This window comes from Lipomyces chichibuensis (assembly GCF_038497645.1).
Source record: "Lipomyces chichibuensis strain CBS 12929 unplaced genomic scaffold V1513scaffold_3, whole genome shotgun sequence".
Classification (NCBI taxonomy): domain Eukaryota; kingdom Fungi; phylum Ascomycota; class Lipomycetes; order Lipomycetales; family Lipomycetaceae; genus Lipomyces; species Lipomyces chichibuensis.
Window position 1 is genome coordinate 331,982 of NW_027117455.1, and position 26,357 is coordinate 358,338.

General features: G+C 46.8%; 12 protein-coding genes across 12 annotated transcripts; 7 read left to right on the forward strand and 5 right to left on the reverse strand.

Moving 5' to 3' along the window:
• Window positions 1-675: 675 nt before the first annotated feature.
• Window positions 676-3,038, reverse strand: V1513DRAFT_437286 (kinase-like domain-containing protein). The gene is made up of 4 exons (XM_066896896.1): window positions 2,750-3,038; window positions 2,454-2,689; window positions 2,251-2,401; window positions 676-2,194 (listed from the first exon to the last, which is right to left on the reverse strand). The coding sequence occupies exons 1-4, from the start codon at window positions 2,762-2,764 to the stop codon at window positions 941-943; spliced, it is 1,656 nt and encodes a 551-aa protein (XP_066755860.1). The 5' UTR covers window positions 2,765-3,038; the 3' UTR covers window positions 676-940.
• A 1,170-nt stretch (window positions 3,039-4,208) lies between these two features.
• On the forward strand, window positions 4,209-6,379 carry V1513DRAFT_394364 (glycoside hydrolase). Its single transcript, XM_066895333.1, has 3 exons — window positions 4,209-5,304; window positions 5,358-5,986; window positions 6,032-6,379. The coding sequence occupies exons 1-3, from the start codon at window positions 4,308-4,310 to the stop codon at window positions 6,209-6,211; spliced, it is 1,806 nt and encodes a 601-aa protein (XP_066755861.1). The 5' UTR covers window positions 4,209-4,307; the 3' UTR covers window positions 6,212-6,379.
• A 29-nt stretch (window positions 6,380-6,408) lies between these two features.
• Window positions 6,409-8,109, forward strand: V1513DRAFT_462151 (uncharacterized protein). Its single transcript, XM_066899923.1, has 2 exons — window positions 6,409-6,834; window positions 6,885-8,109. Exons 1-2 carry the CDS (start codon window positions 6,517-6,519, stop codon window positions 7,764-7,766), a joined length of 1,200 nt encoding a protein of 399 aa, XP_066755862.1. The 5' UTR covers window positions 6,409-6,516; the 3' UTR covers window positions 7,767-8,109.
• Window positions 8,110-8,251: 142 nt separating this feature from the next.
• On the forward strand, window positions 8,252-9,169 carry V1513DRAFT_437294 (uncharacterized protein). Its single transcript, XM_066896897.1, has one exon. It carries the CDS (start codon window positions 8,365-8,367, stop codon window positions 9,082-9,084), a length of 720 nt encoding a protein of 239 aa, XP_066755863.1. The 5' UTR covers window positions 8,252-8,364; the 3' UTR covers window positions 9,085-9,169.
• V1513DRAFT_437295 (eukaryotic translation initiation factor 3 subunit J) lies at window positions 9,156-10,298 on the reverse strand. The gene is made up of 2 exons (XM_066896898.1): window positions 10,148-10,298; window positions 9,156-10,045 (listed from the first exon to the last, which is right to left on the reverse strand). Exons 1-2 carry the CDS (start codon window positions 10,161-10,163, stop codon window positions 9,282-9,284), a joined length of 780 nt encoding a protein of 259 aa, XP_066755864.1. The 5' UTR covers window positions 10,164-10,298; the 3' UTR covers window positions 9,156-9,281.
• Window positions 10,299-10,855: 557 nt separating this feature from the next.
• On the forward strand, window positions 10,856-13,419 carry V1513DRAFT_394370 (uncharacterized protein). Its single transcript, XM_066895334.1, has 2 exons — window positions 10,856-11,378; window positions 11,434-13,419. Exons 1-2 carry the CDS (start codon window positions 11,001-11,003, stop codon window positions 13,258-13,260), a joined length of 2,205 nt encoding a protein of 734 aa, XP_066755865.1. The 5' UTR covers window positions 10,856-11,000; the 3' UTR covers window positions 13,261-13,419.
• Window positions 13,294-14,626, reverse strand: V1513DRAFT_437300 (uncharacterized protein). The gene is made up of 3 exons (XM_066896899.1): window positions 14,293-14,626; window positions 13,878-14,015; window positions 13,294-13,815 (listed from the first exon to the last, which is right to left on the reverse strand). Exons 1-3 carry the CDS (start codon window positions 14,355-14,357, stop codon window positions 13,668-13,670), a joined length of 351 nt encoding a protein of 116 aa, XP_066755866.1. The 5' UTR covers window positions 14,358-14,626; the 3' UTR covers window positions 13,294-13,667.
• A 1,079-nt stretch (window positions 14,627-15,705) lies between these two features.
• Window positions 15,706-17,332, forward strand: V1513DRAFT_373991 (WD40-repeat-containing domain protein; the record flags this gene model as incomplete). The annotated part of the gene is made up of 2 exons (XM_066894835.1): window positions 15,706-15,918; window positions 15,977-17,332. The coding sequence occupies 2 exons, from the start codon at window positions 15,706-15,708 to the stop codon at window positions 17,330-17,332; spliced, it is 1,569 nt and encodes a 522-aa protein (XP_066755867.1).
• Window positions 17,324-20,295, reverse strand: V1513DRAFT_394378 (exocyst complex component Sec10-like protein). Its single transcript, XM_066895335.1, has 2 exons — window positions 19,852-20,295; window positions 17,324-19,792 (listed from the first exon to the last, which is right to left on the reverse strand). Exons 1-2 carry the CDS (start codon window positions 20,219-20,221, stop codon window positions 17,475-17,477), a joined length of 2,688 nt encoding a protein of 895 aa, XP_066755868.1. The 5' UTR covers window positions 20,222-20,295; the 3' UTR covers window positions 17,324-17,474.
• Window positions 20,296-20,561: 266 nt separating this feature from the next.
• On the reverse strand, window positions 20,562-22,465 carry V1513DRAFT_437306 (BIG/ATPase V1 complex, subunit S1). Its single transcript, XM_066896900.1, has 2 exons — window positions 22,225-22,465; window positions 20,562-21,602 (listed from the first exon to the last, which is right to left on the reverse strand). The coding sequence occupies exons 1-2, from the start codon at window positions 22,332-22,334 to the stop codon at window positions 20,822-20,824; spliced, it is 891 nt and encodes a 296-aa protein (XP_066755869.1). The 5' UTR covers window positions 22,335-22,465; the 3' UTR covers window positions 20,562-20,821.
• A 168-nt stretch (window positions 22,466-22,633) lies between these two features.
• Window positions 22,634-24,758, forward strand: V1513DRAFT_409345 (chromatin remodelling complex Rsc7/Swp82 subunit-domain-containing protein). Its single transcript, XM_066895688.1, has 2 exons — window positions 22,634-23,027; window positions 23,082-24,758. The coding sequence occupies exons 1-2, from the start codon at window positions 22,763-22,765 to the stop codon at window positions 24,629-24,631; spliced, it is 1,815 nt and encodes a 604-aa protein (XP_066755870.1). The 5' UTR covers window positions 22,634-22,762; the 3' UTR covers window positions 24,632-24,758.
• Window positions 24,759-24,942: 184 nt separating this feature from the next.
• Window positions 24,943-26,118, forward strand: V1513DRAFT_437312 (uncharacterized protein). The gene is made up of 3 exons (XM_066896901.1): window positions 24,943-25,401; window positions 25,447-25,743; window positions 25,807-26,118. Exons 1-3 carry the CDS (start codon window positions 25,188-25,190, stop codon window positions 26,016-26,018), a joined length of 723 nt encoding a protein of 240 aa, XP_066755871.1. The 5' UTR covers window positions 24,943-25,187; the 3' UTR covers window positions 26,019-26,118.
• Window positions 26,119-26,357: the final 239 nt, after the last annotated feature.

A 26,357-nucleotide genomic window follows, 5' to 3' on the forward strand; every position in this document is an offset into this window, starting at 1 on the left:
CTAGCGGATCCCATGGAGCTGGAACTTCCCCAAATCATGCGGCTAACGTGTGGACGAGAGCCTACTACCTACATTGAATAATTCCATTTCTGCGAGCATAAACTCATGTTCGGCCGACTGCACTGATAAGTCGACAGACTGTTTCGTATCCTAGGACCAATACACAAGTCGCACCTGAACATTTGATCTCAGGTACACTTAGACGAATCCTGAGAGGATCTATTGGGGCAAAGGTCTAAACTGCAACAGCAAGACGGTTTTCGCAAGCTACTACTACGTCCCCGATCTGCTCACGAATTGATCACGCCCGCCAATGGGGGAACCTCTTCGCTTATCTAATTATGCATCGAAGCTTGCCTATCAATGAATACAACACGCAAATTATTACGACTGCCTGTCTAATTACATCTGCTCTCCCATTCTCGATGCGTAGTTTCAGGACGGTGTATCCAATGTTGTATTGGTGGATATCGACCAGAAGCATAATTGCGATGGGCATGTTGCAGTTGCAAAGCTCTCACGCAGCATATTATCGCGTGCGTGAGCTCGTGGCATGTACATAACTGGGTCGAAGTTGGAGGTTGAGCGGGTGAATACCCAAAGCCCTGAAGGTTAAGCTTCTGAATAGTGGTTCACGTGTTAACCTTAGTTTTGCCCCACCGATAGATCTGATGTGTAAATTTGACCCGGGTCCAGGGGCCGTGACACAATGTATCCAAGTTACAACTCATTGCATTATAATATGATTCCAAGCAACGCATTACAAAATGTGTTGAGGAATAGTATACCAAAAATCATTTAACAACAACAATCAAAACATAGCGCAAAACCCGTTACATATCATATCGTCCAAATCAAAATAAGCTAACTACATGTAAAACCAAAACTTTCCTCATACATGTATTCGATGCAAACTAGAAGTAAATTTAACTCCTTATAATTAAACGACTATCGGCGCTTTTGCAAAATGTTGCTGCTGTTGCTGCTTCTCACGCCGCCTCTCTAATAGCGTGGCGCCATCGAGAGATAACTCGAATTTGCCCTTCCTTTTGTGATTCGCCGTGGAGTGATTTGCACCCCTCTGACCGTTCACACGATTTTTATGGCGGTAGTTAATCGGCGACATATGTACATTGCGCAAGCCAGCCTCCACCTGTTGAAGCCGTTCGTTGCTAGACGAGTTACTGAACTCTTCTTCCTCTTCTTCCTCTTCTTCATTCAACATGCCCAGATTTTGAGCACCGCCTTGCTTACGCGCGCGCTCTTCCTCCATTCGGTGCACAGCATAAGAGATGTCGAATGCTTCTTTCAGAGTGTTCACAGCGGGCGATCGGTTGTCGCGTGCAGTTGCTCGTGGAGTCTCGAGGATGTCCATAACCATCGGGCTGGGCAATCCTGTACCCGTTGCGGTTGGAGGCGCATCAATTGCTGGAGCAGTTGGCGCATCGGACTGCGTTATCCATGGATGGTTCAAGAACTCCTCGATCGTGTATCTTCGCTCCGGGTCGACAGTCAACAAATGTGAAACAAGGTCCTTGGCACATTTGCTTATCGGATCCCACCATGGGCTCAAAAAAGTGTATTGTCCTCGTGCAACCTTCTCCGTCAGTGATTGAATGCTCTCGTCGTAGAACGGTGGAAAACCGCATAGAAGTGTATATAACACGCATCCTAGTGCCCACATGTCGACAGACTTTGAATACCGCTCATCCTTGACGATCTCGGGAGCAGTGTAACCGACAGTACCGCAAGGAGTCATCGTCTGGGAATCCCAAACAACCTTGCTTAATCCAAAGTCAGCAATCTTGATCTTGCCAATACCGCCCGCCCCGACACCTGGAATAAATTGCCCCTCGTCGGCCTTGTCTTCGTCTCCCGGCCGCAATTTGATTTCTTTAGATGGGATAAACGGGATCGGGTAAAATAATATATTTTCTGGCTTGATATCTCGGTGGACGATACCGAGCTCCTCATGCAAGTATTTCAATGCTTGTGCAACTTGGACGATGACATGACGCGAAAGGTCTTCAGAAAAGTACGTTAATCGGACAATCTGATGGAATAGTTCACCGCCAGGTAGCAGCTCCATGATGATGTAATAATGGCTTTCACTCTCGAAAAAGTCGATAAGAGACACAACGTTGGGATGATTGATTTGCCGCAGTATTGAGACTTCCTTCAAAATGCTCGCTCGCTGCTGTTGTTAATATATATATAACGCACCTGAACTACAGTCAGAACGATACATACATCTACAGTTTTCTGCTGTTTCTTGGCCTCCTCGCCCAGGTGATGACGGTGAGTCTCCGCCGATTTTATGTCGTATTTACGGACGACTTTGATAGCGGCTAAGTCGCCTGTATCTTTGCTTTTGGCCTTATATACGTTCGAAAATGCGCCGCTACAAACTTGTTAATATGGTACGCAAAAAAGTTTCCCACAGTGGGACATACTCTCCCATCTTTTCTAACAAGATCCATCGATCCAACCCTGGGTAAGTTGGCAGCTTGTTCTGTTGTTCTTTCTCCTCGGCCACGATGCGGGCAATGGCATTGTCGAAAATTTCTTTCTTCTCAACGTACTCGATCTGTGGCGAGTAGATATGGGCGCCTGCTTCGACCATGGCCTCACCATCATTGTCTCCAAATGCAGCAGCCTGCTTGCCATGGCGTATGAAATTCTTGAGATTCTGCACATATAGATGTGTTAGCACCCGGTGATAGTTGAGTCGTTGGGTCGAATAACTTACCTCTAAGACCGGCATCTTATAAATGACGGACAAAAAGGCGTAGTGTGCGGAATTATAGCTGCCTCAGAATGAAGGTGGGCCGTCGATCCGACTCCGAAGTCGCTTACCAATACACAAGTAGCGCAATTGAACGAACTGCAGTATTGCCGTGCACGAAGCAATTTACAGATGCAAAGAGGTGAGTAAGACCAAGAGAATATACTTCAGGGACCTATCACGCTGGAAGTGGGTTGATTGTGAGATGAGAGGCAAAAGGAGAGAGAGTCACAGGAGGTGGGGGAGCGACCGAGATAGCGAGTACTGCTGCTGACTGGGTGACACAAGTGCCATATACTGCGGCGCTCATTCCCCATACCCTCTGCCGGCAGCGCCACAATATCAGTGAGCGAAATTCCACTGGTTTTAAAGCCGTATACAAGATTTAATAATTCAGTAAATACAGGTTTACGTTAAGAATAAAGGAACACAAGCTTGGACGGCATCTATATCAGCAGAAAATTCGTTCTCGATGGCACGGAACCGGACCTGGCTCATTGACGTCAGACCCGGGTCGGTCACAGTCAATAACCAAAGTGGTTTTAAACCGGTTCCGACTCCCCGATCGATCGCAAACCGGTTTCTTGGAGGGCCCTGGACTTTCCACTTCATCACGAAGGAATTCTGTTCATTCTTCAATTTTGAAAAATTGTGGTGCACAATATGGGCCCTCCCTTAAGTCGTCATACTCTACATTACTGGGCATGGCTGATGCCACGTCAACAGAGCACTAATTCCTGGATCAGTCGCAGCCTTTTTCTTTCTCCGTTCTCAATCGTCTTTCTCTGATAAACAAAAACAGAATTCTAACAACACGCCGGCTAGTACATTGGGCAACGTCAGACTTCTATCAGCCAATCTGCCACAATTTATTAGTTATTTCAAGTTCCTTAGTCACAAGCCGCAACTCCGCCTTCTACCGTAGCAATGGACGAACCCGGCCCCCCATGTCCAAATATACGTGTACATTAGCGGCATGATGTAGAGCTGTAGAGCAATGCATAAACTCTTAAAGTAGTCTAATTATACTGGCACAACGTCACGGTAGTAGCACCTCCGGATTAAGCAAAGTATTTTAGTATGCGCATCTAATAGCCACAGCTGTGGTTCGTATATCAGCCTATTGCTCTCTAGTAGTCTGCCTGCGGTTTAATTTGCCGAACTGGTTTACCTGTAGCCGAGGGTGTGGTGTCTTCCTGTCAATGTGCTCATAGCAATTAGCGACTACTCTGAATGCGTCGCAGGCAGACCCGTAAAACGCTGTAAATCGACCGGAAGACATAATTATTATTTTTATTTAGTATACACAGGTTCTGGTTGTAGGAAAATACGGAGTTGCACGCAGTCCAACTCAAAAATAACTAACTCGCAAAAAAAAAGTCTGCTCAATTACGGCTGGAACAGCGAGTCTCCAAACCGCCCAAGTCAAAAAGTTGACCACGCGCCAATTATCGCGCCTCGAGAAGAATCACATTGGCGTCACCACATACGAATAAGAACTTCCCATGGTCAGATTCGAATAATGAGTTTCAGCGTCCAGCAAAACGCGCCAGATTTCTCCTCCTCGGCGAGATCGGTCGAAGAATATCTCTGGACAGCCAGAGGGGCGGGCTTTTCTGGCACCAGCGCAGGCAGGCACCGCGGCAACGATAGCGATCTCCCGCTCTACAAAGACAAGCCGCTCCATCAATCATTCTCACAGCGAAGCAAGCGAGCACGGTCTATATGGATTACAACTGGAATAGCGTTTGGCGTTATTGTGTACATGCTCTACCGAATTCTGTCCTCAGCTAAAGACGCCGGCAAACCATCCTGGTTTTTTGGAAGCACTGGACGAAGAGGGAAGATATGGAAAGACCGACAGAATCAAGTCAAGGAGGCATTTTTGGAATCCTGGAATGGATACGAAAAATATGCCTTTGGCAAGGACATATATAGGCCTGTTGCAAAGACAAGTCGCAACATGGCACCCGAAGGAATGGGCTGGATCATTGTCGACTGCCTTGACACAATGATGATCATGAACCTCGAGGAGCCATTGCAACACGCAAGAGAATGGGTCGCCAATAATCTCACCTATGACCAGGACTACGAGGTCAACACCTTTGAGACTACCATCAGGATGCTCGGCGGCCTTCTATCTGCGCATTATTTGTCTGGCTACGACGACATGTACCTCGAAAAAGCCGTCGATCTTGCTAATCGGTTGCTTCCCGCGTTTGATTCAGCCACCGGTATTCCATATGCAAGTGTCAACCTCCAGACTGGTAAAGGCGTTCCAAGTCATGACGATGGCGGCGCTAGCAGCACGGCTGAAGCTACTAGTCTGCAACTCGAATTCAAGTATGTGTCGAAGCTTACCGGTGAAGCCTTGTACTGGGAGAAGGCCGAGAGAGTCATTGAGGTCATTGATAGCGGAAAGGCTGTCGACGGTCTTGTTCCGATCTTTATCATGCCTGAGACTGGTGGATTTAGAGGCGATCAGATTCGGCTTGGTTCGAGAGGCGATTCCTATTACGGTATGTTCTGTTCTCAATGTGAAAAATTTGCTTATAGACCTAATTAAGAGCAGAATATCTTTTGAAACAATATCTGCAAACGAACAGCAAGGAAGATATTTACCGCATGATGTATGACGAGTCTATGGCGGGAGTTAAGAAGCGCTTGATGCAAAAATCCATGCCAAGTGGCCTCACTTACGTTGCTGAACTGGACCACGGTATAGACGGCGCTCTATCCCCAAAGATGGACCACTTGGTCTGCTTCTTGCCCGGAAACTTGGCTCTCGGCTCTACAGGTGGATACCCGCTTCATATCGCGCAGCGAACCAGCTGGACCATCACTCAAGCTTCGGACATGAAATTGGCCAAAGATCTCGCAAGGACCTGTTACGAAATGTATAGAGTCACGAAGACAGGCATTGCGCCAGAAATTGTCTACTTCAATACGGATCCTAAGGGTACTGAGGACATCTCAATCAAATGGCAAGACTCGCACAATTTACAACGACCTGAAACTGTAGAATCTTTGTTTATCTTGTGGAGAATCACGAAGGATCCGATATACCGTGAATGGGGTTGGGAGATTTTTGAGGCGTTCAGGAAATATGCCCGCTTGGTTGACGGAACCGGATACACATGCCTAGAGAGCGTCAACGAGGTGCCTCCCAGACCCCGAGATAATATGGAATCATTCTGGATGGTAAGTTTAATGTGTTTCGAGCCTTAAAAATGCTAATAAGAACAGGCGGAAACGCTAAAATATTTGTACCTCCTATTTGAGGACGATGATAGCATTCTCCCACTGGAAAATGTAGTATTCAACACCGAAGCGCATCCGATGCCCAAATTTAACATGGAGCCTCTTTTCAAGACTGGGTGGGCACGAAGCAGTAGTCAGCCTGCGCATGTCGTAGGAGCACAATGAACAACGGGTCTTGATCAGTGAACTATTTGTATGAAGGTTTACCTTTAAAATACTAGTTTCGTTGGATTTTGGGTATATGTGGGTTTTTGCTGTATGACAGAATTATGCTTGATACCTCATGGCATGGATATGTACATTATGAATGTGAATGTCAAATTTTGAAGTTTTGATTCGTAAACCTGCTTAGTTGGGCCACTCTAAATTCGAAGACTGACTTATACAAAGTTTAAGCCGCACGATAGCGACAGGAATCGAAGCTTCTTTTAATCAATGGTCCTGAGAAATAATAATTTCATATTACAGCGATGTGCAGCAAAGCAGCCACTCCACCGCGGCTCTTTGCCACCAATACAGCCGTGATTAGACTGTATCGGAAGCTTCTAAAAGAGGCATGCTACTTCTTCGACGACCACTCCCGCACCTTTCTGCGGGGCAGGATACGGCACAAATTTAGTAAATACCGAAATGAAACCAATCCCGCATTTATTGAACATGTATATAGAAGGGGTAAGGCTGATTTGCGACGGCTTCGTCGTGCGAACGCAGGAGAGATGGGTAAGATCATGCTGGTACTGATGATGGCGTGGGGGAAAAGTGGTGAGATTATGGATGCAAAAATAAATGTACTTGTTTTCATATAATTGGTTGACTCAAAGACTAACACAGGTCATAGAATATTATAAGGCAATGGCAGACCGACCAATTTCCGATCGATCCGATGAAGCTACCGGCGTCACTATCACCGATCACATTCAACGAAGAACAGCTGGACATGATTTTTAGTGCGTATCCCGACTTCTACCCACTACCAGGTTCACGAGATTTTGTTCCCGATGACTCAGTTTATCACGAGATACTCTCTACAGATAAAGACATATCTCGTACCCTTTTCAAAGAAGGTGCTGAAAAGACCTTACGAGACACATTTGCCGATTCACGCTATATCGACTTTGGCCATTCCAAAGCTGCCATACACAAGGCGGTCACGTACCCGCCGTATTCAGATCTTCCTATAAGACGTATACGGTATTCTGGTCCCTTTCGCGCATTAATCATGTTCAACGGGCAGCAACCAACGCCCCAGTTCCCCACTCCAAGACTACAGTACGCTGCTGAGCAACCAGAATTGTCAGTGCGGAGGATCAATAACATCGAGAAGCGTCATTTTCAAAAGCTTCTAAAGAAGGTGAAGAAGAATATGCCGGTTGATGAGTATGTTATTAAATCTGCGCTCCAGAAAATTACTCCGCTGGATAGGCTCTCGACAAATTCGGACGGAGAGTATAAAGGTATGCGATTTGCATATCCAGATCTGCAAAAATTTCAAAAGCACTTTGTGTATCGGAAGAAGGACAGGCTATGCTCGCAATATTCAGTTAAAGGGCATAAATATCCGAGGCTAGCATCATGTCGGCCGCGGTATATCCGGAGAAGATATGAATCATTGGTTAAAACTTCTCCAGTTCTGCAGACATATAATAAATGGAATTGGAAAGCAGTTACTTTTAGGTTGCCAAAGAGGGAGCCGCCCTTGGTAGAAGAGTGGATGCTTTAGGGTTCTAAAGGATGATATAAGAATTAGCACAGTTTCGCATTTTCTCAACGGAACCATAATGCTTTAAATATTATGTATATTATGTATTCATGGCGTTGTACATAACATCAACCTGGAACTATAAATAGCTTAATGATTGTGTGTAGAAAACGCATGATGTGACGATAAAAGTCAGAAATTTTTTTTCGTTGCAGAGGAGCTACGATGCACGAGATATGCAAACCATTAATTCTGTCGATCTGCATTCAACAATTGCTGCCCTAACCCGCAGCAGCATTGGTTTGGCCAAGGGTTTACTCAGCAGGCAGCCAAATTAATCAATACAAAAAGCAGGAGGAGATATGCATTCTTCTATAATAGTTGCAATACAGAAGCATTTGGCTCACGTGGAATGGGCAAGACGAAATGTGTCCAGGGCAAGGGCTAGTATGGTCTGCTTGGCCAAACTTTTTGCCCCATTCCTCCGTCGCCGACGCTGCATCGATTCAAGCTGCGGCGCCAGCTTTCTGACTGAATTATTCATCTCGCAGTCATACCACGACCAGGAGCAAAAGATCATAGTAGTCGTGGAGCAAAACAGCACAGTACTCGCACTAACATGAATATCTTCGCGATCTGCTTTCCGTGCTGCGCATGCAGGCGTCGACGCCACAATAGCCCCGCATCTGATCCGCATCCGTCATACTTCTTTGATTTCAATTTTTACGCCGAACAGATGCGCGACGGTGTACCGCAGCCACGGCGAATCTCCAGCTTTGACAGTATCAGTCTAGTTGGGGACGACGGCAGTGGCGTGGATGAGTTGACTACATTGTTAAGCTCTCGGAGAGGCAGTCGGCCGAGAGGTAGGATGAGCTGGTTCGATGGCTGGTTCCCGAGGATTTCGTCCCGAGGAGAGTACGTTATTCCTTTCTGTTTGCGACGGAGTAATATGACGCTAAAATATAGTAGGTCACGAAATCAGAGATCGTACAATGCAACATCAACTAAACTTTCGAAAACGAGAACACGTACGCCATCGCTAATTTCGACCGCGAGTTTCCTTACACCTTCCCGACGGAACTCTCTCGGTAATTTCTATTACGACGAGGCAGATGACATGAACGGAGACGGTGCAAGGTCGGAACAGTACGAAGACTTTGGCTTGGCGGATGCGCAGATTGTGCCGGATAATTTCGTTGTCTCTGTGCCGCTGAGGCCGACAAAATCAGCGAATACCGTGCGGGCCAACGACAACGATAGCGAGGTTAGCAGTTTCTATGGCAGCCTTGGAGAAGGAAGTATTCGCAGCAGTATTCATTCCGAACAAGCCGAGTAGACAACGGTATTTATAGAGGGATTATGGCGTACAGGTGTATCTAAGGAGGATGTAATTTTTAATATACACAGTTTGATTTTTTAAATAATGCATTTATTACAAATGTTCCGCGTGCACCTTACTCTATTTCTAATACATGAGTACCAACCTGTGCATTCTTCCGACCTATTGTACAATCTTTCGCGACACCCTTTCCCTCACATGAAATCGTCAAATTCCTCGTATCTCGAGTAGTTCGTGGTATCAACCGCATCGTCAATCTTCGCGGACGCGTTCGCAAGTCCAGGTTTCGCTTTCTTCTTCTTCGACTTGTCGGCAGCTCGCTCTTCCTTGATTTTCTCGTTACTGACAGCAGTCAATGCACTGGCACACTTGCGTACTTGCTCGCTATTTAGCGGCTGAACCAATGCCTTCATGAAAGAAGGCAAAAATGTAGTAGCATAGGCCGGATTTCGCGACAGACCAGTAAGTAAGGCACCAAGTCGCGTATTCAGCTCATCAAACTGCTCCTTTGTATTTGGCTTCATAACTGCCAGGTCCTCAAGAGCAGGCTCCCCTGCCGGGGCTCCACTCTCAGCCGGTGCCCTAACTGCCGGGACCTTCGCGTCCTCCAATTCAACCGCATCTCCAAACAAATCCGCCGCATTATCAAGATCAGCCTGTAATTGAATTGCCTGCAATCGAGCGCGTCGCTCAGCAGGTGTCTCATTTTTCTCGGCTTCCAGCTCCTTCAACTTCTCCTCTACTTTCCTTTTCGCCTCCTCCTCACGCTCCGCGATCTTCTGCTTCAACGTCTTTTTCGGTGGTATAGCCGCGGCGGGCTTTGCTGGCTTCTCATCGTCGGATTCTGAAGCGTCCCATGAATCCAACACTGGCTCGTCAGAATCCTCTTCGTCGTCCCATTTCGATTTCGGCACCAACTTTGCTGGGGTCGAGTTAGGCGACTCATCTTCTTCATCATCTACTGGTCATTAGCATCATTGTGCACGTTATCGAAAGTACGCTGATCGAGAGACACAGGGCAACTCGCATGTGTGGCGAACAGAAAGTAAGTTAAACTTACCCCAGTTTCCAGCCATCTCGAATTGTCGTTATTAAACCCGCAAGCAACAATGACTCAAATGATTTATAATACGCAATTATTATCCCAGTGATTGGATCGCAAGTTTGGCTGGGTAGTGCTGGCCCGGTCGCCTTTGGCTCACAAATTTTTTAATGCCTTAGCTGGCATCGCCAATGCCAACGACACTAAACCCTCTCTAGTTGTGCCAGTCCAGGTCCGTACGCGCCTAGCTCACCTGTAATCCCACGACAACGTTCAAATCAACCTAACGTTTTACGGTCGATTGATTTCGAGGACCAACGACGAGCAAGAAGTTTGCGTGAACGCGACTATGAGCACAGATTTGGGGCATTGATATGAATAATTTGCTAAGAATTTAACTATCTATTATGGAGCAAGCGTGAACAGAAGAGTGAAGGATATGAATGTATTAACTATTTATTCTCAATCTGATCGCTCAATGTGGTTCCAGGAAGGATAATGACCCTCGAAATTCATTGGCAGATAGTGCTCAGCCCACTACCAGGTGCCGGTAAAAGTAAATATTAGTAGCTTGAGCATTGGACGGCGCAATATCCTTGACAGTCCTTGCTAATGTAATTGCAACTCGGTAGAATTTTACCATCCACTGGGGAATTAAGCGGCTACGAAACCCTTAGTGTCTACTATACTGGTGCTGGTAGTACCAGTTATAAGCACTATAATAAAACTATTCCCTGAATTTCATCCCCAATATATTTGCTTAAAATGGGTTGGATTTTACCTTCACAGGCCCGTCACAAAAATTTTTGCCTCAAGCAACTGAAACTTCAGAAGCACTCGTGCCACCGAGAATTGTATTCCATCCACCATAATGCCGGCAAGAATCGAGGATCACTCGCGGACGATTCTGGACACAGCCGTCGTCATCGACGGGGCGCCTATTGTGACGGAGAAGAAAGTTGATGCGCTGACAAGAGTATTGAAGAAACTATTCTCCGAGGCAGGGCGAGTTCGTGAGGACGGTCTCTATATGCCTATGGGTCCTGATGGCAAATCAAAGGGTTACTTATTTATCGGATTTGAAACTGTGGAACAGGCAGATAATGCTGTTCGTGGACTAAACAACAAGCGACTGGATAACAAGCACACGTTGCTTGTCAACAAGTTTACAGATATCAAGAAGTACGGCGATGACGATGAGGAGGACGAGGAGTACAATGAGCCCCCAGAGCAGCCTTACGTTGAACAAGTATGTTAGTTGATTTGCAGCCAACTTAGATCACTCATCTGACCATGATTTTCAGGAGCATCTTCGAAGCTGGCTTAAGGAGCCCAACTCAGTAGACCAATTTATTCTGTACAAGGGCGAGAGCGTTGGTGTATTCTGGAACCGCAAGTCCGAGGTTCCGGAAGTTAATGTCAATCGCAGCAACTGGACAGAAACGTATGTCGCGTGGTCACCGCTTGGTACGTATCTTTGCTCTGTGCATCATCAGGGTGTTCAGTTGTGGGGTGGCGATGAGTTTGGTCGTAAGGCTCGATTCATACATCCTGGCGTTCAATTACTCGACTTCTCACCCTGCGAAAATTATCTTGTCACTTGGTCTCCCGAGCCGATTCAGCTTATTCCCGAGAACTCGCCAATGCGTGCCAGCTTTCCCTTTACAACTGCAGATGAGGGCAAGCAGATCGTCGTGTGGAATGTGCAGACTGGTATGCCTGTTCGTACATTTTCTTCTGCGGTTGGGCCTGATAGTGAGAACGGCCCTGGGCCCCAGGGTCCCAAGAAGATCAGCTGGCCTGCTTTCAAGTGGACATCGGATGACAAGTATCTTGCACGTGTTGTTCCTGGCCAGCAGATCTTCGTGTATGAGACTCCCGGTATGGGACTCTTGGATAAGAAGTCGATCAGGATTGATGGTGTTGTCGACTTTGAATTCTCGCCTGCCGTCATCAAGGGCACCGGCAAGAAGGATGAACCCGAGCATGTCATCTCGTATTGGACTCCTGAAATGAACAATCAATCCGCCCGAGTCACGCTCATGACCATACCTTCTAAAGAAGTCATCCGGACGCGAAATCTTTTCAACGTCGCTGAGTGCAGATTACATTGGCAAAACAAGGGCGCCTTCCTCTGCGTCAAGGTTGTCCGATTTACGAAGACTAAGAAATCTACATTCACGAACCTTGAGTTTTTCCGCCTCAATGAGAAGAACATTCCTATTGAAGTTGTCGAGCTGAAAGAAACTGTGATCAACTTTGCATGGGAACCGGCTGGAGACCGACTGGTTATTATTTCTACATCCGACGTGCCTACCGCTCCTGGTGCTCCTCTTGGAGCGCGACCACCGCCAGGAAAGGTTCCAGGAATGCCAGGTCCCGGTGGACCTATCAAGACCTCAGTTTCATTTTATGGTTTAGAACGGTCAAAGGGAGTGAACGGTCAATTCAGACAGATTATGACTGTTGAGCGCAAGTCGTCCAACTCGATTTTCTGGTCATCAAATGGCCGCTTTGTCGTTGTTGCCGCTGTCGGCGGTACTTCCAACAACACTGGTGAGCTCGATTTTTGGGACTTCGATTTCGAAGGCGAGAAAAAGGAGATTCCCGGCGCGGAGGAAGTTCCTGCAAACTTGACACTCATGGCATCCGGCCAACACTACCAGCTTACCGATATCGAGTGGGATCCAACCGGCCGATACGTCGCGACCTCGTCCTCGATGTGGGGACGCGCAATGGAGACTGGCTATCGAATTTGGGACTTGAAGGGACAGCTGCTGAGAGAAGAACACGTCGAGCGATTCAAACAGTTCTTGTGGCGTCCACGGCCACCTACGCTTCTGACGAAAGATCAGCAGCGGGAAGTCCGCAAAAATCTCAGAGAATACAGCAAAGTTTTCGACCAGGAAGATATTGCGGAAGAGTCCCAGGCTAGCAAGGAACTTATTGCCCAACGGCTACGGTTGCTCGAGGAATGGCGAGCGTGGAGAAAGGCCGTCGAGGCGGAGCTTGCAGCGGACAGAGGCGGCGTTGTCCCGCTTGCGTTCAAGAGCGAGGAGGACGGCACTGAAATTATCGAGGAGATTGTCGAAGAGGTTATTTCAGAGAAGGAGGAGGAGATCGAGGATTAGATGTAACAATCTGTTGGTTTCGTATTAAAAATCATCCATTTGCTTTGTATTGTGGGATTATTTCTTTTTGTTATCATGAAGCATAATGAAAGATTTGTACTTCATTCGCTTCAAGTATCCAACGTACACCAATTTAGTGTCTAAGTAAACATTATTGCATACAGTTATAGTACTCTCGTCTGAGAACCAGCTACATCTATATACGATGTGATCCTTCCCAAAATAAAATAAAACCAGAGCTCCTGGGACTGGCACAACGCATAATGCTCAATATGTAATCCCGCTAACAATCACTTGAACAATAACCTAAGTCTATGAGAAATGTGACAATATGTGACCTGCACACAAATAACATATCTACTACAATGTATATCGTCTTCGTAGTTCAATACTTAATCAATATTGACTTAGTTGGAAGGAGAGCCTGCCGCAAGGGACTTCTCGCGGCCACCAAAGTAGTGGTAATTTAGATATCGGAAACCTTGTGTTAACTGCGCGCACTCGTTAACCAAATGACAGCCGAAGAGAAGATAATTTCTCGGAGTAATGGCCATTCTAGCCGCATTATTAGCTGAAACTTGCTATATACCTAACCCGCCAACCGAAGAGAAACGTACGAATATCTCATGAAAACCAGCGAGTAAAGAATCAACGAGCCCGTCATGGGTCCGGAAATGAGGATAGGGTCCTTCTTCGTATCCATCACAGCCGCAATGGGGATGCCGAAGTTAGAGACAGGCCCTGCACAGTGATTGCTAGTCAATAATCCTATCCACTATAAAGAAATCGAATTGATATTGCAGCTTACCCCAAAAATGAGTCGAGCAAACATCTGGATGATAATTGGATTAGTAATCATCTACGCAACCACCCACGGGAATCAGATCAGAAACGTACATCTAAATCGAGGATATGTTAGTACTAATTCATTTCAATTACATCTCTGTTCAGCAAATAATCAAAGCTCACGCGATTCGACCGCGCGGCACAACATATTATTCCCAATCACATTGACATGCAAAATCCACCCACCGAAGTAAGTCTTTGCTGAAGAAGAACTTCTGGAATCTCTGAAATATGCTTCCTGGTGCGGACATCGTGGCTGTGGTTGAATAATATCGGAAAGACTAGCTTTCTAGAGATATGTTGGGGAGTTTGGGGCGGAGAGATGCGGAAATTCTTTTGACTGAGCCGGTCGAGAGCCGAGCGTTGGGCGTGGGCACAGAAGTGAACACACACGCAACAGTTAAGTACCGATGCAAACCCTAATGACCAGCAAATTATATTTCTACTAGAAGTCGGACGACGCGGCAATATATTCGGCAGCTAAATGACTGGCATCGACCAGTGAAACCTATTACTGTTTAGTGCCTTCCTCGGAAATGATTGCGACTATAAGTGATGACAGCAATACAGGACGGCGCAGCAGTTCGCAGATCGGTATGACTCAGACTGTTCGCAAAACTGTCATTAGTATCGACAAGTAGAATACAGTTGAACCTTTAGCCAGAGCTGCAATACAGACTATGATCCATCCTATTTCCTTGTCTGGGTTAGTCCTAAACGACAGCAAATGCTATTCACGATTGCACCTTACATCTAGGGAAGCAGTATTATTCTTTCCTATCGATTCTGTCTGCTGTGACATTTAGACAACTCAATTTAAGTTATTTACACGTTGTTCGATGCTGACTTATTCAGTTAGCTGAAGAATGTGTAAATAATAGTTGACATGTAGCGTATCCTAAAAGCTAAGGTCTACTTGAGTTATGGGCACCATTAGAATTGACAACCGTCGCTGGTGCTTTGGAGCACTATCTATTGACCAGAAAAAGAGCAACGATGTTCCTATCTAGGCTAACTAGTTCATAATTACAAACCAAATACTGAGTTTTATGAATTGCTACCATACGAAGGGCAACTGATGGTTCAATGCAACGGGTACCCACAAGAGGTTGCTTTGGCTAATCCATACATGGGAAGTATTGCTGAAGTCATTGTCCGTCTATCACCGTCTTTATAGTCGCATTTCCTTCACAGTGGCATAACGAGCTGAAGACATGTTTCAGTTATGGTAGGATACTTAATATTGCTGATTTTAATGCCGATTCAAAATGACATATGCCGAACTAGGAAGAATAGCCCTAACCCAATCAATTTTCAGGGGCTAATCAGGATTGGTTGATGGTCTGGAAGTCCGGACTCAGTCGAAGCGACATTGCAGCAGTTGACTTTGCTAAAATTCGCAAAATAAAATTATTTTGAGGTCTACATAATCATGCAAGTTATTGCAGCATTTCGAAAGTTTGGTGCGCTGTAGATAAGTATAGTTCTGCCCGCACGATACTGTTCGACCGAAGAGTTTGACGCCGCACCATAAACCCAAAAATTTTCGGGCTCTGTTACCTCTCACATTTCAGATCATCCCCCCTCGATCACCACGCAATGGCGACGGTCCTTCCACCACCGTCTAAGCGTGCACGGCGTGATGCGCAGCAGCCAAAGGACGCGAATATTATTCCAGAAGATTTACCACTCGTCCAGGTTCAGTTCCGGGCTGCTGATACAGGACAAGTGTTGGCAGGTGGCATACATCTTATTCCCGGAAGCAGTAATGTGAAGCAGCTGGAACTACTTTTAAATGGTCTATTAGGAAGCGTAAGTTCTCAAATGCTGGATGTAGACATTTAGGACGCATTACTGACAGAGTCTGTAGAGCGACGACCCAACTCCATACACTTTTTCTCTAGTGGACGGGCTAAATCCCATCGCAATAACCTCTGATCTATACTGCGACATCCTCCGTCCCCAGCACCGCAGCACAGAAGATGTCTTGACGCTGGAATACGTCCCGCAGGCTGTTTTCCGGGTGAAGTCAGTTTCGCGTTGTACTGCGACAATGTCCGGACATGGCGGCACTATCCTGTCTATGGCCTTCTCTCCCAAGAACGGAGCGAAACTAGTTACTGGAAGTGGAGACGGCACGGCACGACTGTGGGATACGGATATGGGGACACCTGTCGCGGTTATGAAAGGCCACGAGAAGTGGGTCCTATGTGTTGCGTGGAGTCCCGATGCAACCTTCTTGGCGACGGGCAGCATGGATTGTTCGGTGCGACTTTGGGACATCAAGACGGGAATGCAAATTGGAAATGCGATGAAAGGGCATAGCAAGTGGATCACCTCTCTTACATTTGAACCACTGCATTTGTTAGGTGGCCGGAAGGGTATGCGACTTGCTAGCACATCGAAGGATGGGACAGTGCGAATCTGGGATGTTGCTACTCGAGCGAGCAGTCAGACGTTGAGTGGACATACTGCATGTGTCACATGTGCCAGATGGAGCGGTATTGGTGTGATATACTCTTGTTCGCAAGACAAAACTATTAAAGTCTGGGACGCCACAGGAACTACCATCACGCTAATCAAGACATTACATGCGCATGCTCACTGGGTTAATTTCGTCGCGCTTAGTACTGATTTCATGCTCAAGACTGGAGGATTTGACCCATTTGCGAAGGACAAACTTGCAACTGATGACGACGAATCGCTTCGGATAAATTCAAGAGCTAGATTTCTGAAAGCCAGTACGCAGAATGGCGTCGTCACTGAACGGGTTGTAACAGCCAGTGACGATCAGACGATGTACCTCTGGAACCCCTTCCCGAATGGTACAGTTGAGGAGTCCAGCATGAATGCTAAGCCTGTCGCCAGAATGGTTGGCCATCAAAAAGCTATTAATCATGTCGCTTTCTCGCCTGACGGTCGAATACTTGCCTCCTGCTCGTTTGACAATAGTATCAAACTCTGGGATGGTAAAACAGGAGCATTTCTGACAACCCTTAGAGGCCATGTCGCCGCAGTGTACATGTGTTCGTGGTCGGCAGATTCACGTTTACTAGCAACTGGTTCAAAGGATTGTACCGTAAAGGTTTGGGATGTGCGGAATGGAAAATTATACATGGATCTGCCTGGTCACAAAGACGAGGTCTACGCGGTTGAGTGGAGTTCGGACGGAAAGGTGGTTGCTAGTGGTGGCAGAGACAAAACGGTGAAAATTTGGAAACACTGAGGTGTATATTATACAGTGGTGGCTAGAATAAAATATCTTCAACCCACAACAGACAAACAATGTATCAAGTCATGCTAAACCCAAACAATTTTACATTAAAAATGCCAAAATACTCACGTACAAATCATTAGCACTAAACTCCTTACATGACAAGGCAATCTGTAAGACCCAATCCATATACAGCTTTTTCAACGTCTCTCTTAACAAGAATCCAATCTGCACGTCGCTGAACGTACTCGAGCACATCTTCGGCTGTCACTATTCCAGCAAACTTCTGTACAACATCGCTCATCACGATACCAATTTCACGCGCGCTCTTGGCGTCAATAAGATACAGCTGAGCAATCTCTCTTAGCGCAGCGAAATACGGAAGTAACGGTCGTTGCCTCAAAGACGTTTCAACGAACCGGTAATAGTAGTTCAAATCAGAAATTAAAAGTACTGCACCACCATCGACAGCAATAGTCTGCCGCTTGATATGCTTTCCAATGGAACTGTACAGCCGTAGCCCGACCTCTTGCAAGAACACATCCAATGTCGTCTTATCTGTGTTTCCATTCAACAACTTTGTATGCGACGAAACAGTGTTGACAACTTTAATGGCCGCCTCAGTCGGTCCTAGCCTTGAGTCGAAGAACTGAGAGTCATGTGCCACAAAGTTTCCGGTTACAGTGTCATTATTGACATTAAATTCGTTTGGTCGCTGATATGTGGCGAGGAAATAGTTCACCTGCTCAATCAGGACATCAATACCTCGGTTAAGGCCCAGGGCCACATGTTCATCCAGCATTTGTTCGAATCGTCGCTTTTCTTTAACAGCAGGACTCAAGAAATCTGTTCTGTCAAGAAATTTCCGAGAAATCAACTCTTTCTCATAAAACACGTCGACCATCTGTTGAATAAGATCACCAACATTGACAAGCTCCAAAAAGGTAACCAGTGGCTCGACTTGCTGCGGACGCTCTCCTTCTCCTCCATCATCAGTGGTAGTAGGCGGTCTGTACTCCGTAAGATGGCTCAATGCCCGCTCAAAGCCGTTCTGAATATGATGAAATCCGAGAAATTCTAGTAAGGCTGTAAATATAAGCTGGCATTGTTCCTTGGCTTCTTCTCCAGTTTGGCCATCGAACAAAGCGAAGAGAGCTGTTCTTTCAATACTTTCTCGCGCGGCCTGGATTAAGTCAAGCGCAACTTCGAGCGAAAACAGATTTCGAATGGATGCTAATCTTGAGTTAAGAATAGCCGCATTGGCGGCTAACTCTGTCGACGGAAGCGGCTCCTTGCTGGTCGCACTTGTCTGTGTCGATAGCTTTTCGGACGTATCATCTTTCATAGACGACGACGCCCGTGACGACGATGATGAAGCGTGCATAACTGGACTACCGATGGCTACAACAGGAAGAAATAACACCTTCTTAAACGAAGTCAGGAAGTCAAATTTTTCGGCACCGCTACTGTCTTGGAGAATGGCCATTTCACGGTACTTGTTCCGCAAAATAGTCTCCTGCTCTTGCTCTTGTTGGGCGGCTTTACGATCGAATCGGGAAACCTCTCCGTCACATTTCGCCCGAAATCGATCAAGCTCCTCCTGGAGATATAAATCGACGTGTTGCTCGTAAATCCGATCGATGACAGCATGAACCGACAAATGAAACGGTCGCAGAGTTTCTCGTAAAGCTTTGTCATCGGTATCACGATCTTCTAGCAGGAGGCTATACGCAAACTGTAGGAGAGCTTCGTACGTTCCGGAGACAACCTGTAAATACAAGTCTAAATCGATCTCATGTGATCGATCAACAAGAACCAAACAGTAGTCACCCAGAATATCCTCAATGACCCGTTCAACAATATGCAATGTCGCCTTTTTAATAACGTCATTCTTTGTGCTGAATACTTGTCCTATGATGGATGCCTCCTTCAGTATGTCATCGGACAATTGTCGCAGAAAAGTTTTGACTGGTTCTAGATCAACTTTGATCTGCCCCGATTTCTCGTCCACCAGGAAGCACGTGGAAGTGCCGGGAGTTACTGTGCTAAGAAGTAGCTTGCTTCTTTGTATAAACGCTTGGACAGCAGTATTGCCACCATTCAACATTGTCAAGACCATGGCATAACGTCGTGCGCGTCCCTCGTAATCTTGAGCATCGAGCCCGGTTTCGAGTTCCCTGATCGCAGCATTTTCAAAAATCTCCGTAATTCCATAGAGCCGTTGCCGTTGCTCATCTGCATCGTCATCCGTTAATGCATTGGAGAATTGGATGAGTGTTCGTAGGACCAATGTCTGGAGTTCCGGCGTGCGGTATATTTTGAAAACCTGCGGTTCAAATTGGGACGCACGCGCAGGCCGTGTAAGGTCAAAATATAGCGGCGCAAGTAATTTGTATACTCGTGCGAACTCATGACGTGCGTAGCCGGGGATCGAGTGGACGGTCTCGAGGACATTCAAAGGCGTGATATTTTCTGTCATGAATCCCACCTTCAGCAACGGCAGTCTATGATAAAACAATAATTAGACTTACTTGACGCCAGATCCTGCATAATAATCGACCTCGCTTTCGTCCATTTCTTTTCGTCGCTCTGAAACGACGCGGCTCCTGCATCGTCCCAGACCTTCATCTTCCGCAACCGACTAATCCATCCAGCATCATCGTACACGATTTGCCTGAATGCGCGACTCACTTGTGCACAAGCAACATACTGACTCAGCGGCAGGTAGGACAAAATAGCCTGATATAACACTGGCGGCAGCAGTAACCGCTCCTTGTCCGGAGAAACCGCGAAGATTGGAGGCAATGAGGAAGACGTCAGCCGGCGCGGGCCCTGAGGTCGGTGCGGAACCCATAATTCACCGGACGACACTGTCGTCGGTGTCGGTGATTTGGCTGGCATTGCCGCCTAGTCTCCAGAGTCTTGCTCTTGTGCACACCCGTGTGTAGGAGATATCGAGTAAGAAAGAGGTCAGGAAGTCAGAGGGATACTATTGGCGTGACGGACAAGGGTTTAAGGTTTCGACCGTCTCAATGACGTTCGAAGGCTTCCCGTGCGAGCAGACTTCGCCTCTGTTCACTCGCCAAATATAAATATTTTTTTCCCGAATTCTAGTTAATAATACCGACAACGTTGGTAAGTCGTTGCAAATTATGAAACCATTAGCGAACGCCGTAGGTCACTTATTATCTCGCTGAAATTAAATCCCCGGTATGCACAGACGCCTACGTCGCCGAATTTACTTGCGGTTCATACAACCGATTCTATTCATAACCATTGTGCTAATACAATTTTACTAGTCCATACTACTTCCCAACCATCCCATGAAATGTGTGTAACAAAAATGACATTAAACAAAAGGAAATTGTATGTGTATGTAACCACCGACCGTAAAATAAAGAGATAGAGTACAACTCCAACCGAATCAATCAACATTCATGACAATATAAAACCAGCAATTAATTAACACAATGGGAACTTTTCACAAAGATCCGAACCATTTTACTTCTTCACCGCCTGAACGGTCTGAGGACCCATCTCCTTCTCGAATGCGTCGTACGAGATCTTGATTGAGGCGATCGAGTAGAGACCGACACCAAGGATGACGACAAGGATAATGGAGGCAATAATGGCCATGAACATACCAGGGGTGAAAAACTGGTATCTTGTGAAGATGGAACCGTCAGTGCGAGCAGCCGCTGCGAGGGTGTTCGAGTAGTCCGAGGAGTTGATCGGGGTAGTAGCATCACTGGCATAAGAAACAGCATTACGCTTAGCGATGAACGGACGCGAGATAGGAGTAGAAGTGTAGACGACAGCGAAGTCATCAGATGAAAGAAGAGACATGATGGAGTAAAGGAAAGCGTCGTTGTCAGCCAAAGCAGAGGCACGGGTGTAATCCACTGGGAGGACTGGGAAATCGACCCGGACGAGCTTAGGATTCTCACTGGAAGGGATGGTGAAAGCATCGGAGGCGGCGTCAATCACAATGGTTTCAGCGCCCCAGGTGTCTACGATGTGCTTCTCGAGGGTTTCCATGCTGAAAGCACCGTGAGCGTTGCGGACAGCGTACGCAGTCTCAGCCTGCTGGTAGAGCTTTCGGAGGTGGGGGGTGGTGCTCTCAGCTGTAGCAGTGGAAAAATCAGAGGCGTGAAGGCCAGGTTGGGACACAACAATGTAGGTGCCAGCCTGGAATTCGGAAACAAGCTTGCGAGCAAGGTCATGGAAGTGCTCTGCAGAAGTGATCGAGGCGGACGAAAGGTGATCGTGAACGGCGGATATCCTATAGTTGTCAGCAGTTTACTCGAAGCTATATCGCGTGGGCTCGAAAATTATTGGCAATTCGTTCCATCTCAGCAGTTAACATCTTCCACGTCTTTGATCGTATATATCAACTGATTGTGGACACACCTAAGTCCGCGGAAGAAGTGCTAGTCCAAACCGATACCCCAAGAGGCTGATACTTGTACTCCTTCATCTATTCGAAATACGTCACAGATGGCAACTCTCATAATCGCAGAACAATCTCTAACCCCCCCTCCCCCCAAACTATTGAACTGAATACGATTTATCATCTACTGTTGATACCACCAATTGGTAAAACTGTCTCCGATCCACTTGAGTCAGCTTAGACTTCAAGTGATGCCTAACTCCTTATCCTTCGCTGCATGCTATGTGTGAAGACTAGACGGATACATTCTTCCAGACTTGCTGAGGCTGTCATCGACCTTATTGGTGTGCTTTCATCACGTGGCGGTCTTGACATACTGCGCTGCCGATATTTGTTTCCAAAACTAATTTCCAACTGAATCCAATAGTAGTTACAAACAAGTATTATCAAATAATCAACTGCATAAATTGAAATGACCGGAGATCGCGATTTTTGAAACGAAAAGGCAACCTACTTCTTTGACGCAAGCAACATTAATGGCGAGGTGTCTTCGAACGCATATACAGCTGATAAAGAGGCACCAAGGGCCAGAACGGCACCCTTGACAGTTGACGAGAACAACATTTCGTCTTTCTAACCGAACGGATGCCAGGTGCAGAGTGCGGTCGATGATGATGATGCGAAAATGCCACAGACTAGAGAATGGTGTCCGCAACCGTCAGGCAGGGTGACGGCCCTGCAAGGACTGCTAGCCTTCATACGGCTAATTACATACTGTATCTGGCTAGCTTACAATTAGATTTCTCGCGGACATAACAGCGATTGCAATACGGTATATCCGCATAGTATTACAATACTTACGTAATTTGCTTCCCATGTCACCTTCAGATAGCATTGACTTAAATTGAGTGACGCGCGGAATTCTTGTGCAAATATAATCATGCTGAACTTGGCTGCACATCCGCACAGGCGTTCTGCGCATAAATCGAATTGGCTCGGGAGTTACTACTCTACTACGACAGCACATCTAATTGCCCAATTTAGCGACATCAATGGCAGATTCAAACGACTCAGACTACTCCTCCCGGAGTGCGAGTCCGTTTAAACGGTCGCGGAGCAGTTCAGCACGAGGAAGTACGCACGGTAAGGGCAGTAGGAGCAAAGCAAGTTCAAGTTTGAGCTCTGTGTCACGATCCAGGTCAAGGTCGAATACACCTGCTATCGTGCCTGCTGTAAAGGAGGATGACGACGACGATGATCCCTATATAGATGAAGAGGGAGATATATCGTCAAATGGATGTGCAGAGTCAGGTGAAGGTATGGTTCGCGATGAGAAAGATCGCATGCTATTGGTCCTAACACTATTCACAGAGTCGAGCGATATAGATCAGTCAGCAATTCGCGCGGACGATGAGGATATGGAAGACGGCGAAATTGACGAGACAATTGAGAAATCGCCCAAGGCTGAGGAAGAGCCGGAGCTACAGGTTCCAGTTGTTCAAGGTCAGGACGAGGACGAGTATCACGACGATGATGATGATCAGAAGGAGGAAGGTGAAATAGATGAGGACGAGGACATGGAAGATTATCAAAATGCAGAGCACGTGCAAGACGATGCCGAAGCTGAAGATCAGGAAGGCAATAAAGCTAAGGATACGGTTGTCGTTCCCAAATCCAGACGCGGCACCCCTTCGTCGTCAGTATCTACGCCTCCACCTGGCACTCGGGCTAGTTCAGTAGCGAGAAATCGACGCAGACTCGCCACTGCAGCGCTTTCTGCTACGTCGTCTCCGCGGCCGCGTAGCTCACACGCAGTTACAAAATCGTCAAGCAAGTCGAAAGTACCTGCCCCAATGCCAGGCAGCCAACACACAACTGAAGTATTGAACGAAGATGGCGATGAGTACATCGTAGCAGAAATCGACCCGCAGGGTGAAGCTAAGCTATCCGCCGACGGAGCTTTACTAGATGGCCGCGAGTTCCGCATGCGAACATTTACGTTACCGAACCGTGGAACTAAGATATTTATGATGGCCACCGAATGTGCGAAGGAGCTCCAATATCGGGATTCATACCTCCTTTTCAATAAGAACAGATCATTATATAAACTTATTGCCACACAAGGCGATAAAGAAGCGCTCATTGAAATGGGTCTGCTTCCTTACGCCTATAGATCTCGTCAGATCGCGCTCGTTTCGGCGCGCAGTATGTTTCGAGCATTTGGTAGTTTAGCTGTCGTCGATGGCCGTCGTGTGAGAGATGATTATTGGGAGCAAAAGGCTCGTGACGAGGGTTTCACTGAGAACGATTTCGCGGTTGAGAAGAAACCTGTGTTTATCCAACACTTGACACCCAACGCACACACTGCTACGTCCACCCCAGGATTTCAGGGTTCCGGTCAGCTAGATTCGACGCCATCAGCGCTCGAAAGTATGGTGTTTCAAGGAATTGCGCGTGGCGATTCAAACGGACAAATCGTTTTTGGCTCGCGAGGGTCGTCGAAGATCGTTGATATCCCTTTGGATCGCATCGTGCGGATATTCACGGCGTCGTCAAATAGCACGACGGATCCACAGGATGAGCCTATGAAGTTCTTCGCAACGCCGTCCAAAGGAATACGCGAAGACACGACAAGGCGTGCGCCCTTGCATTCGATGGTCGAGGCTGCGTCTGCAGCGTTAGAGTTTAATGCGTTTGTGGGACAAAAACGGCGCGCGCGCCAGCAGATGTGGAAGGCGTACTGGTCGCGCGAGATGCATGCAAAGCAGTTGGAGAACAATGGTGCCGATGAACAAGGAAAGAATGACGATAGATCTGGAGACGATAGCGACGCCAATAAAGCGGACGACAAGATTCGCGATACTGCCGTCAAGGATTCTGTCAGTGTCAAGTCTATCAAGCAGGATGTCGAGGTTAATTAGATGTAGTATATTGTAATCTATGTCTAATGTATGCTGTGTGCGGTTTGTGTTTGTGTTTGTGTATTATATGTACGATAAATTGGTATAGGATTAGTTCCACTGTTCGTATAGTAAAGCTGAGGCGTGCTACTTCCCACAATGGCCATTGGCGATCCGTTTGGGTCCTTAAGGATTATTAGAATATACATTGGTCCATGAGTAATCGGATAATATGAAATATCCTCGCGAGGTTAAGCTAACTTCCTGTTTTGGAGTGAGCCATACAAAAAATTGACATCTGGGTCTGAGCCGCGTCCGGTTCCCAGTCAAGCCGACTGAACGATAGCAAATCATATATTGGCCGCTGCTGGGCCTTGCCTTTCATCTCGGAGATAGCACAGCAACTATTAGTACGTCGCCATATTGAGGAGTCGCTTGCTTTCTGGTTTAGGTATTCAAAGACCGCCGACAATGAGGCCGACGGCCCTTGACGTCAGAGTCGTTGATCCCATGCAGCAACTCACCGGCCTCACCAAATTTACAGCACTGGCAGTAGAGGACCGCGCCAGTTCATATAATGACCTCACCAGCTGACTACGGATTCTTTCCTGTGCCGCGCAATATCGAGGAATTACTGAAAGGACGGGGTTATCTCCACAAACCAACTCCAGTCGACGTCACGACCTCTGTGACGTTGCCCGCCGTTCCCATCGTCGAGGCAGCGCGAGAATTCGCAAAGTCGAAGCTCCCGCCCGAGACATTCAATCATTCTCATCGGGTATTTTACTACGGTACGTCGCAGCATTTGCATTGTCAGTCCTGGCTAACAACTTCAGGAGCCGTGATCATCGCGCAACAGTTCCCCGAGCACGCAAACAATGCTACGATCCTGCAAACCTACGCACTAACATGTCTTTTGCATGACATTGCCACCGCCGACGAGTTTCTTTACGCAACGCGGATGAGCTTCGACTTTTACGGGGCGTTTCTGGCACGGGAATTTTTGCTCAATAGATCCGCGCCGCAAGACGAGGCGGATGCCGTCGCGGAAGCTATTTTGCGGCATCAGGATGTCGAGGTTAATGGAACCATCACATTTATCGGGCTCATTATTCAGTTGACGACATTGATTGGTAAGGCATCCTATCTTCATTCTCATAGGCAATTGTTCAAGACCTATGTACTAACAAGCTCAGACAATGTGGGGTCTCTCCTGACACTAATATCCCCGGAGACAATTGACTCGGTCGTAAAATTGCATCCCCGTCTAGACTGGTCGTCATGCTTCTCTAAATTTGTCGCGACCGAGATTTCAGTGAAACCGTGGTGCCATTCTACCTCGGTGAAAGATTTTGTCAAAGTCGTGAAGGAGAATAAGTACTTCGTCGACCACTATGGAAGTAACTGATTGATGACAATGATACTTGGCATGACTGTAAAATGTGAATTGTAGTTTTTGATGATCTTTACTTCTTTTGTGTTGATGCCACTAATGAAAATATCCTCGCATAAGTTGTGTATCGCCCGTCTTACCCGATATATAATCGTCGGGTCCCAAGGAACAGAATATAATTTGTGATCCGAAGGCTTGCTAAAACTGTAATAATTTCACGGATAATGCAAAGGCACGTTGTTGAAACGCACTGTAATCAAATGCCATTTCGATAGATTTCCAATGTGACGATCACTAACACCATTCCAACCTATTGTACAATACAAAGGACGGCATGCTTTTCTATAATACAAG